Source organism: Sparus aurata, chromosome 18, assembly GCF_900880675.1.
Source record: "Sparus aurata chromosome 18, fSpaAur1.1, whole genome shotgun sequence".
NCBI classification, from domain to species: domain Eukaryota; kingdom Metazoa; phylum Chordata; class Actinopteri; order Spariformes; family Sparidae; genus Sparus; species Sparus aurata.
In genome coordinates this window covers 22,554,117-22,564,531 of record NC_044204.1, presented here as the reverse complement: position 1 = coordinate 22,564,531, position 10,415 = coordinate 22,554,117, and the positions used below count along the sequence as shown (strand labels likewise).

General features: G+C 40.2%; 2 protein-coding genes across 2 annotated transcripts; both read right to left on the bottom strand.

Annotated features, from left to right (window-relative positions):
* Positions 1 to 1,185: 1,185 nt before the first annotated feature.
* c1qtnf2 (C1q and TNF related 2) lies at positions 1,186 to 3,602 on the bottom strand. Its single transcript, XM_030395759.1, has 3 exons — positions 3,141 to 3,602; positions 2,542 to 2,799; positions 1,186 to 2,096 (listed from the first exon to the last, which is right to left on the bottom strand). The coding sequence occupies exons 1-3, from the start codon at positions 3,166 to 3,168 to the stop codon at positions 1,456 to 1,458; spliced, it is 927 nt and encodes a 308-aa protein (XP_030251619.1). The 5' UTR covers positions 3,169 to 3,602; the 3' UTR covers positions 1,186 to 1,455.
* A 1,369-nt stretch (positions 3,603 to 4,971) lies between these two features.
* On the bottom strand, positions 4,972 to 9,886 carry slu7 (SLU7 homolog, splicing factor). The gene is made up of 15 exons (XM_030397421.1): positions 9,726 to 9,886; positions 9,290 to 9,458; positions 8,313 to 8,466; positions 8,132 to 8,212; positions 7,840 to 8,004; positions 7,509 to 7,574; positions 7,247 to 7,378; positions 6,963 to 7,060; positions 6,804 to 6,871; positions 6,577 to 6,716; positions 6,181 to 6,342; positions 5,999 to 6,100; positions 5,828 to 5,908; positions 5,627 to 5,746; positions 4,972 to 5,539 (listed from the first exon to the last, which is right to left on the bottom strand). Exons 2-15 carry the CDS (start codon positions 9,448 to 9,450, stop codon positions 5,360 to 5,362), a joined length of 1,710 nt encoding a protein of 569 aa, XP_030253281.1. The 5' UTR covers positions 9,451 to 9,458; positions 9,726 to 9,886; the 3' UTR covers positions 4,972 to 5,359.
* Positions 9,887 to 10,415: the final 529 nt, after the last annotated feature.

Below are 10,415 nucleotides of genomic sequence, written 5' to 3'. Positions count from 1 at the left end.
GAACCTAGCTTCTTCAAGCTAGCAAACATTTGACTGGGAGGTTAATTTCAATGTTTACATGGACAAAGTAAACCGAAAACGTGCAGTTAAAAATGACCTTTCTCATGGTAGCCCAGTTTAATTGTTTGGACATGCTGTCAGCTAATGCTAAACAAAGACATCTATCAACACTGCAGATGAAGAGGTAACAATGAGCAGAATTGTTGTAAGTTGTAAATTAAACACTATCCAAATGACACAAATACTAAATACAAATATTATTCAATTACTTCTTTCATTTACTTTTCATTCATGTCAAAGACCAGCATTACTTTTATAGCCATCATTATTTACCACTAAGATGGGCACTAATTGTCTGAGGTTTCTAATTTAAAGTCCCACTCCATCCACTTGGATTCTTTAGCTTCAATGTGCAGAATTAGGCCCATGTGTGTAAGTTTAACACTAGAAGGCTGTTTGTACAATCATCTGCTGTTTTTTCTGAGTTTGCCTTTAAGATATGAGCATGACTTTGTGACATCACACACAGTTTTGGAATCCAGAATATTGTAGTAATACATGTAAGAATATGTAAGCCATTTAAGTTTAGTTGTCAACCCACATTTTAATACATTGCGGAAAAAGAAAAAAATATATATATATATATGTATATATATATATATATATATATATATGTATATATATATATATATATATATATATATATATATGTATATATTTATATATATATATATATATATATATATATATATATATATATATATATATATATACATATATACAGTATATGTACATATACAGACATATATGCCTTTTTTATAGCAATGTATTAAAATGTATGTTTTTAAAACCAAGGCATTGTATGTATGTGTGTATATATATATATATATATATATATATATATATATATATATATATATATATATATATATATATATATATATATAAAATAAATGTCTTGGTTTTTATTGACTGTAGGCCACATACGTTTAATATCCTATAACAAATATTGGTTTATTTTCACTTGCAATTTGATGTTGCTGTTTGCTATCTAAAACATCTTCTGCATGACAGAAGATGGCTTTGTGCTACTTTTTTATAAAAGGGCAAAAAAATGTCACAAGACTTGTAGATCTTCTTCGATACATTTAAAGGAAACTCAATCTGTTACTTATTGGAGAAATCTTTGGAAATAACTTTTATCAGAGTTTTAGCACTATGAAGGATAGTGCAGGCAAAACACTTGGCTTTTCAATAATAAATCATATTGAGTAGATTCCAACTGTGGTCGACTTTCCTCTCTCCTTGTGCGCCCCCTGGTGTCAGAACATGTGAAACACTGAAATACACCAAAGCCTACCATAGTTCAGCTGTCTCTTTCAATTTGTATTTTTATCAAAATGATAAGAATTACAAGTTCTTGGGATAAAATAAACATGTTTCAGGGTGACAATATTAACTTCCATCCTGAGCATTAGCTTTTTTATCAGCTTCAGTGAGATAGTCCTGGTCAGCATAGATAAGAAAGCCCGTGAAGGTGCTGTCTGTCCAGAAAGGGTCAAAGAAGAGTCCATTCTGTTCAGAGTAGAAGATCTGCAGCCACACCTGGTCTGACTTCTGTAGATGGAGGACAGTAGAACCAGATGCCACATCATGGTTCCCTGTATTTGCATCAAACGTCTTGATTTTGTACTGTCCATTGTGGACCAGCCCGATAGCCAGATGCTTATTGGCCAGAGTGATATCATAAGTGAAATAATAGACCCCGGGGATGACACAGACAAATTTTCCACTGCTGGCGTTGTAGTGACCTCCCTCGTTCAGCATGATCCTGCTGAATCGGATTGGCAGTCTCTCTTTGGGGTAGCTCTTCGTCACGGCCACTGAGAAGGCTGATCGGGCTGTACTGCCACAGTTGCAGCCTCCAGGAGCTCCTTGCTCACCCTTGTCACCCTGCTCTCCTTTTGGTCCTTGTTTTCCAGCCGTCCCAGGTGTTCCTCGAAGTCCCTTTAGTCCTCGAGGTCCAGCCTTGCCAATGACACCTTCACGCCCTGTCACACCTGGCTTGCCTTGGTTCCCGGGCCTCCCTGGATCACCTGATAACAGATACAAAATGATGAAGGACTAAAAGGACTAAAAAGCACCACAATCTCATGTTATACCTCGCAGTTTATTGTCTGCTCTGGTGGAACCTGTCTCCTAGTTTTGGCACTGGAGTGTATCAGGTTAACATGTATTCAACCATTTGTTCTGTTGACATTGGCTATACTTCCTTGTTGGTGAGATCTGACAGAAAGGACCTTAAATTACTGTTATTTATGTCTCACCTGTTATATAGTACATGTATATGTATATGTACACACACACACACACACACACACACACACACACACACACACACACACACACAAAATCATGTTTCTAAGCAATTCTTATACAAACCATGATGAATAATTTTGGTAAAACAATATTAAACATGTTGTTTGAGCTGTTAAAGGCAGCCAAATTACAACAGCAGAGAGTCAGTCAGTGAGTAAATACCTCCCTGTCCCTTTTCGCCCTTCGCTCCATCTTTCCCGTCTGGGCCATCCTTCCCAGGGGGACCCATAGGACCCATGGACCCTGGTGATCCAGGTGCTCCAGGGTTCCCTGCAGGACCTGCTGGGCCTGGCAGGCTGCAGACCAGCTGGGAGGAGTGGATGGTGATGTTTCGAGCTTTCTTGAGTGAGGCATTTGTTGACTGGGAGAAGACAGCTGACAGCAAACACAACATCACACATATCTGGAGCATGATGGTCCCTGTAGAGAAAAAGTAACTCTTTACAACAATATATTTGTTTCAGGTTTGAGTCACAATCAGATGATTTACAGAACATAAAATGTGCCCAGTTAAAGAGTCTGAAAAGGAGAGCAGAGAGTACATGCATATTATCTACTACTAGAATCAGAGGAAAAACATGTTGAGCAGTTATTGTATAAATGTTGTGGTCAGTAACAAACTGTGACTCAATGTCTGATGAGAGATACACACATAAATAATCCGTAAATGATGCACAAATCAAAGCAAAAACTGGCGTTAAAGGCATGGTTTTGTGAAGGGTGTGAACCAGCCTTTTCAAAAACATGGAGCAACAACTTACCAGTTGAGAAATTATGACCCATGGGCATTTTTCAGCTCTGTCCAAGTCCTTTTTCTGCATGAGAGTGCACAAACTCTCCTAACATGATTTTCCAATAATCGGTGAGATTTCATTCTGCAAAAGACGTGCGGCAGAGAAACGTGCAGCCCAGTGAATCACGGTCCATAACATCCGCCCTGTTTACACTGCCAAAAAATACTTTCACCATGATGTCATTATATTCAAGTCAGTGCAGCGGTGTTGTACAGCTGAAGTGGTGACGCACTGAGTGTTCACGCTCACACTGTGGGAAAACAGGACACTATATCACAGACACGATAAAATATAGAGAACAAAGTCAACAGTTACAGCTTTGTTCAGAATCAAACCGCACAAGGTGGTCTGCAGGAGTTTATAAAATGCACTGTGAATATTACCAGATGTGTTTATCGCGAAGCTGATAGCTGAGAGACCAATAAAAATGTTGCAGCTGTTGGGTGAGGCAGTGTCTGGAACCGAGCACTCTACTGCATTTACCTTTAACTGGAACCATGTGAATACAATTTACATAAACTGATTTTGTGTTGCAGGTTTCCGTGTGATCACAAAATCCTGCAGCCACCAAAGAATTCAAATGAGTTGGAATAATATTTAACTTGTGTGACAGTGACAAAAAGTATTTGATATCAAACATCAGTGATCTCCAAAACACTTCCTGACTGAGTTTACTGTTAGATTTGACTCGCGTGCAACCCCACTGCTATTTATGAAACAATGTACATCCATCTAATAAAGCTGAGATCTGTTCCTTGCAAATTGTAACAACAGATGACTCGTTTAAAACCTGAACAAAATATTATTCATTTCTTCTTTCAGTTACTTTCATATTCGTATGTCACACAATGCTTCTCTATCCGTCATTAATGACTTAATAAATGACCATCATTTCAGGTGGATAGTTTAACATCTGGGTTGTAATGATTGAAAAATATTTTTGGTAACTAGACATGCAAAAATGAATCAATTAGTTGTAAACTATTAATTGAATCCCAAGCAATTCTGATAATTTGCTTCCGTCATTTGTTGCCGTTGTGTCTCCATGGTTACTGATGCGTTTCCATGGTTACAGACATGTCTCCAGGATTACGGACGTGGTTCCAAGGTTACATGCGTGTCTCTATGGTTACAGACACTTCCTCATGGTTATGGATGCGTTTCCATGGTTGCAACGTGTCTCCATGGTTACCAGTTTATCTCCATGGCTACAGAGAGTTTCCATGGTAACAGAAGTGTTTCCATGGTTTTATAAGTACCTAATTATTGACATTCGGCATTCTGACTATCGGTATCAGTGTTTCTGATTGCTGACAAAATGAAGACATTTAAAAATGCAGTACCTTTACTGTGATGTCCCACAGAGGAAAGACATTGTTACATTCGACATTACTGTCGATATAAATGAGCAGAGTGCAGCCCAACACTAATATTTAGACATTTAAGTGCACAGCAGACCGCCATACCAAAGTCATTGATCTGCCTAGTGACATTAACACCTATGAGACACTGAAGTGAGATCCTACCAGTAGCTACAAAAAGGAGATAGAACATATACATTTCTGGTTTCTCTAATCTTTTGTGAAACAAAATGTTTTCTTACCCTCAACCCATGCATAAACTTCAGATTAGGGACTTCTTTTAAAAATACAAAGAAATCTAATTATCAGTTACCTTATCGGTATCAGCCAAGAGATCATTAGTGGCAGCCCTATTGATAACCCTAAAACATTAACAGTGATGTTAATCAATGTTCATTGTCTATGTAAATAAAATAAATACTTTTTACACAAGCACAAAACATTCAGACAAATATATATTTTATTATAAAAATGCATTAATCCCAGTAAAAGTAGTTATCATCCTCAAATAACTATTACAACTGAGGGAGGCTGCCAGATCTAAGAAAATTGTAAATTTTACAACATTTTACTGCGGAACTGATTAAGTAGAACTCAAAAACTCTCGTCACTTATGCTTTATCAGCCCGCAGCATCAAAAACACAAAGTTTGCAAAATGAAATGGACAAAAGATGTACACCAATTTTGTCACGTCTGTAAATCAAACAGAAGCTCCTGCTGTAGGTTTACAAGATGAGGCTTATTTCCACCGAGCAGCAGCTCTGGTAGAGTCCTCTAGAGTCCTTGGGGAGGTTTGAGGGGTGTCTGCAGGGATGAAGAACAGCTCACTGTCCCAAAAATGAAGCCATGGGATCATCTGGTCGGCAGCGTTTCATGCGGAAGGCCTCCAGCTCCTCCTCTGTGGGCGCCTTCACCTCCATAAGGCTGTTGTACGGCCTCTTCCTCTCATCTATCTGCATTATTGCGTCTACGTGCTTCACCCACTTGTCCTCTGCTTCTAGTGCCTGGGAGGAGGAAACAGGTTGGAGATCAGCCACAAAGAAATGAGCCAAACTGGAGATACAGACAGACGAACACAAAAATAACTTTACCTTCTTCAGCTTCTCTTTCTTCTTCTCCTCATCCTCGGAATCGCTGCTGTCAGAGGTGTGTTTCTTGTTCTTTTTGCTCTTCTTTTTCTTCTTCTTCTCCTTCAACTTATCTCGATGCATCTGGAGATTATAAACAGTAGAATTACATCTACATTTTCACTGAAAATTAAAACATGCATATAATCATTAAAAGTTGCTTACCTCCAGCAGAGACTTGGGCGCTTCTTCTTCCTCCTGAGGCTCAGCCAGTCCCTCCTCAAATGGCACACAGTCTGTGTTGCTCTTCAGGTTACAAAGAGAACAAAAACAGCATGTAAGTTAAAAAACTATGACGTAAAAGTGCCCTTGATCCCTGTTAGTACATCCACTTACAATTCTAACTCCAGTGTCTCCTGTGCAGTAGCTCTGTTTGACCATGGAGTGACAACACTTGTATCCCCAGAAGCCATCCTTCCAGTAGGAGCCCCAAATACACTGAAGAAAGAAGATTATTTTAGAATAATGCAAACAAAATGTGTCAAAAAGTAGTTTGACAGTCTCCCCGGTGTCCTTACAGTGTGGTTGTTGATGAGCACGTCCTCCTCATACTTGGAGCGAGCCACGGCCTTCTCGAGCCCCTTCAGTACAGCGCCGTGACGAGAGTACTCCAAATAGTCCTCCGTCTGGGCCAACAGCAGCTCCCGTGGCGGTGCATCCAAGTGCTCTTCGCCTCCATACTGATTGTTGCACAAAAGCAAAAACATCATCAATGAAGCCCTCAGCCAGAACGAATACGTAAACCTCCTGTATACTGTGCAACTATGGGCTGTGAGATACATATTGAACTCTTGATGACGTGTCTCTGCTTCCATTAAAAAACGAAGTTGCACTCGGAGACAGATTGTAGCCTAGATTTTCCAGATCCATTTTGCAGTGCGAAATGCTATTAACAAAAGATTTTAGCTGCGTACCTTCTCTAGGATGCCATCCCTCTGTTTCTCTTTAAAGTCCTCCTTCTTGACCTTGAAGGACTTGTGGAGCAGCTCCAGCTTGGTGGGGTCGGCCTGCAGATGCACCTCAGAGCCTCTCTCGTAGGCCTCCCAGGCAAACACTGTCACAAGATAAAGGAATTATCATTATTTACACGCTACCGTACAAATACATGCACAAGAAGCTGGAAAATATCTCAGTGACTTACACTGTGTTTGAGCCATGGTGATTGTGTCCCCAGAATAGCGAGCAAAGTTGTCTCCAGCATACCCCACTCTGTCAAACAAAACAGCTTTGTTACATTCAATATTATTATCATTCAAGGCCACTGAGAATGTTTGACCAATCAGGAAACAAAGTAACTTACTCGTCGGGGTTCATGCCGGTGTTGGAGTACGGGTTCTCTCTCATAGCTCGAGTCTTTGGATCATAGTACGCCGAGTTCGGATCCAAATTCCTCAAGTACTATGAGACAAGGACAGTAGAAGTTCAAATTATTGGTTGCCTCAGGGTTAAAGCAACAATTCACTAGACATTAGAGGCAACAGAACACGGTCCACCACACCAAAATCTAAAGGTTTGACCACAGTGGGAGCAAAAACAATAGCTCAGAGCAGAGAAAAGGCCTGTGATTGCAGACATGTTCCTTACTTTGGCTGTGTCTTCTCTGATACGTAGATTCCTGACTGTGATTCGTCTCTTGGAGTCAAAGTTCTGACCGGGCATGTCGATGTCATCTGCATATTTATCTTCATCCTCATCCTCGCTGTCGTGTTCCCGCTCCTGCAGAGAAAGGATAAAAAGAAAAAAAAGAAATGATCGGTCATCTAGACAGGAGTTTGCCTTTTTCCTCTTAAATTAGACAACAATAGAATCCACTATTATTACAATCTTCACATTATAGAATACTTACAGTTTGGTCCAGTTTTCCAGATGCCAACTCATCCTGAAGCTTCTGGGCCTTCAGCGTCCGTTTGGCCTGAGAGGCAGAGACAAATGGAGAGTCAGATTTACGTGGGTAACAGGAAGCAGATGAAACCGTTTCAATTGTCTTTCACAGCTTTCATATCAGATGGGAAACGCTGCAAATATACATCAGTTCAGACTTCAGTGCATCTCTGCTACGTTCGCTTGATTCATACGCCAACAAAAAAAGCTCTGTTTTAATTCATTTTTATTTTTTTTAAAATGAGGCTCTTGTTCATAGTGTTAAACCAAGCTTACTTTACCACTCGACTGCTTACCAGATCTACTTTGGCGTACTCTTCCACAATGCGCTGGTGTTCCTCAGGATCGTACCCGTTCCACCGGTCCCGCTTCCCATCATAGTCCAAGTCAAGTGACACCTGAGAATGTTCATCTGGAGCTATGCCTGTGCCTGTGAACTTTGCCCCAACTTTTCTGGGTCGCTGAGACAAAAGTGAATGTCAGAGTTACATTCTATTTATTACAAATATGACATTCTTTTAATGCACAGCATTAGAAAGTCGTGAAAGCTCATCTCTACTGTAAGATGGTTATGTTAATCCATTTTACCTCCAAGCAGTCCTTTTTCTTGTGTGTCAAGGCACCGCAGTTTTCACATGCTCCCTTACGAAACTTAGTGGTGACAGAACCCTGTTTGAAGGGGAAAAAAGGAGAGAGAAAAAGTTATTAAGATCATTTTTATGTCAAACTGAATTGGCTACATTATAAAAACCAATTTATTCACCATCACCTCTCTCACTCCTCTCTTGTACCACTCTCCAATGGATGAGTACTGCTGCTCAATTTCACTTTGTGGCCTCTGATGCTTTAGTGTGGGCCTTTTGGAGGGATCGATGTACCAGGGCACTGATGAAATGTACTGTGGGATGTGAGGGTTGATGTCTCTGAAAAAGAAAAGAACACAAGCAGTTCAAAGTGATGTTTGCAACCGGAGCTTCATTATAAATATGACAATAAAAAGTCACTTTACCAAACGTAGACATAAAGTTAATCAGTTAACTTATTATTAGAAGTACCAGTCAGCCTATGGAAGCAGTTGTTTAATGTCTTCTTGTGTTACTTTGGAGAACCTTTTTTATGGTTTTGTCATTAGGTTTATTCCAACTTCGGTTTGAAGACAATTAATTTACAGCAGAAAGCTTATATTACAGACTGAGGGCAGTTGCCTCATGCATGACATATGTGAAGGATGGTAGAGATGAAAAAGATACCCATGTTTAATGCTAGCAAGTGTTCACAGCAACTCAAGACAGCTGTGTCATGGCAGACTCAAGCAAAAAAAGCCCATTATCGTTGAAAATATAAAAAACATGGCGCATCCAGTTTCTTAAATGCATGTGATTGCTGCTAGCTTGGTTGGACAAAATAAGCAATCTCAATATGTCACCCTGGACTCTTGGAAACTGTGATGAGCACTGATTTTTTTTCTAGACTAATCAAATAAACCATTGCGGAAACAATCGTTAGATAAAATCATTGTTAGCTGCAGCTCCACCCAATATGACATGAATGTGGCATTCACCAGGTAGGGGAGACCAAATGAAAGATGCCTTACATGTACATTTAATATTCAGCATGTTAAGTTTTATTCAAGGAAGTTGACGTTTACGATATGATATTACAATACTCTGGTCCCTGCTAGCATCCAGACATAACACAGCTGTAAGCTGAACTGGAGCACCACTCTCTGTGCAGACATAAACTTACTTTCCCTCCTCGTCCACCTCAGCTGGAGCGTTTCCCAGCTTCCTCTGCTCCTCCAGCTCCTTCTTCTTCCTCCAGTCCTCCCTGGTCATCTTCTTGGGCTCATCCAGCCCCACGATCCCCTCCGAGCTAGTCGCAGGGTTGGTAGTAGCCTCCTCGGTCATGACTGAACCTGCCACCAGAGATGCACCTCATTTCATTACCTCTCAGAATCGCCAACTAACACAGCGACGTGTGAACACAAACCCTTCCAGAATAAACATCTCACTGTTACCAACCCAGCAGTGAGCGCAGTTTGTTTACCATAATACAAGTTTAAAAAGAAGCTATTTCGTCACTATAACGTTAGCCGATCTAAGTTAGCTGTTTACCCTCTGAGTGACTACAACGTGTAGGAAGCAGTTTATCTCATACACACTGATTAAATAAATAACCATACCTTGGTAAGATCCAACTAATGACACGGTGGTTGATATTTCTCTCGTAAAATTGTTACTTCTCTCGATACTGAGCTGTGTTTAAGCTGCTCCGTTGTGTTTGGACTAACACACGACCGTCGCCATTTTACATCAACTGCAGCTACGTCACATCCGGTCTTCCTCTGTGGCGTTGATATCACCAGTCACCGGCGGAAGAGAGCGACTTCTTGTCGACACAGCTGCCGCAAGGACTGCGTTGTTTTACACGATGGTGCCATCTAATCGATACTTGAACTGTCAGAGTGCTCAAAAGCACTAAATGAACTGATAAAGGGCCCTACAGTGCTTCCATGTATTCATTATACTGATCTGTCTCTGTCTTAAATGGAGACCATTTCTGTTTTATGACATTTTTACTTTAATATATGTGTTACTTGTGTTGCATATTCCTAAATGTATGTGTTTAATGATTCTCAAACAGTAAATCAGAGACCAGGTAGTATTATAGTGTAAAGTGTGAGGAAGAAAGGGATCAAAAGGGTCCTCGCCGCTCAGTTCTTCCCCCAAGAGCTTGATGAGGCCATGACTTATAATGACAAAGATTAAGAAAATAATGTCTACATAAGGCACAGCTTTAAATGGCCTGGACTGTGTATGATTTGAAAGGTTTATGATAATAATCTATGATGCGTATGTGATCTCGAGAGAGT

Coding starts and splice junctions, on each gene's coding strand:
- c1qtnf2 (XM_030395759.1), bottom strand. CDS start 3,168: ATGCCCATGGGTCATAATTTCTCAACTG. Junction 2,800..3,140: donor GGGTCATAATTTCTCAACTG/GTAAGTTGTTGC, acceptor TTTTCTCTACAG/GGACCATCATGCTCCAGATA. Junction 2,097..2,541: donor GGGCGAAAAGGGACAGGGAG/GTATTTACTCAC, acceptor ATCTGTTATCAG/GTGATCCAGGGAGGCCCGGG.
- slu7 (XM_030397421.1), bottom strand. CDS start 9,450: ATGACCGAGGAGGCTACTACCAACCCTGCGACTAGCTCGGAGGGGATC. Junction 8,005..8,131: donor AGAAAAAGGACTGCTTGGAG/GTAAAATGGATT, acceptor CTTTTGTCTCAG/CGACCCAGAAAAGTTGGGGC. Junction 6,101..6,180: donor TGCTCATCAACAACCACACT/GTAAGGACACCG, acceptor TTCTTTCTTCAG/TGTATTTGGGGCTCCTACTG.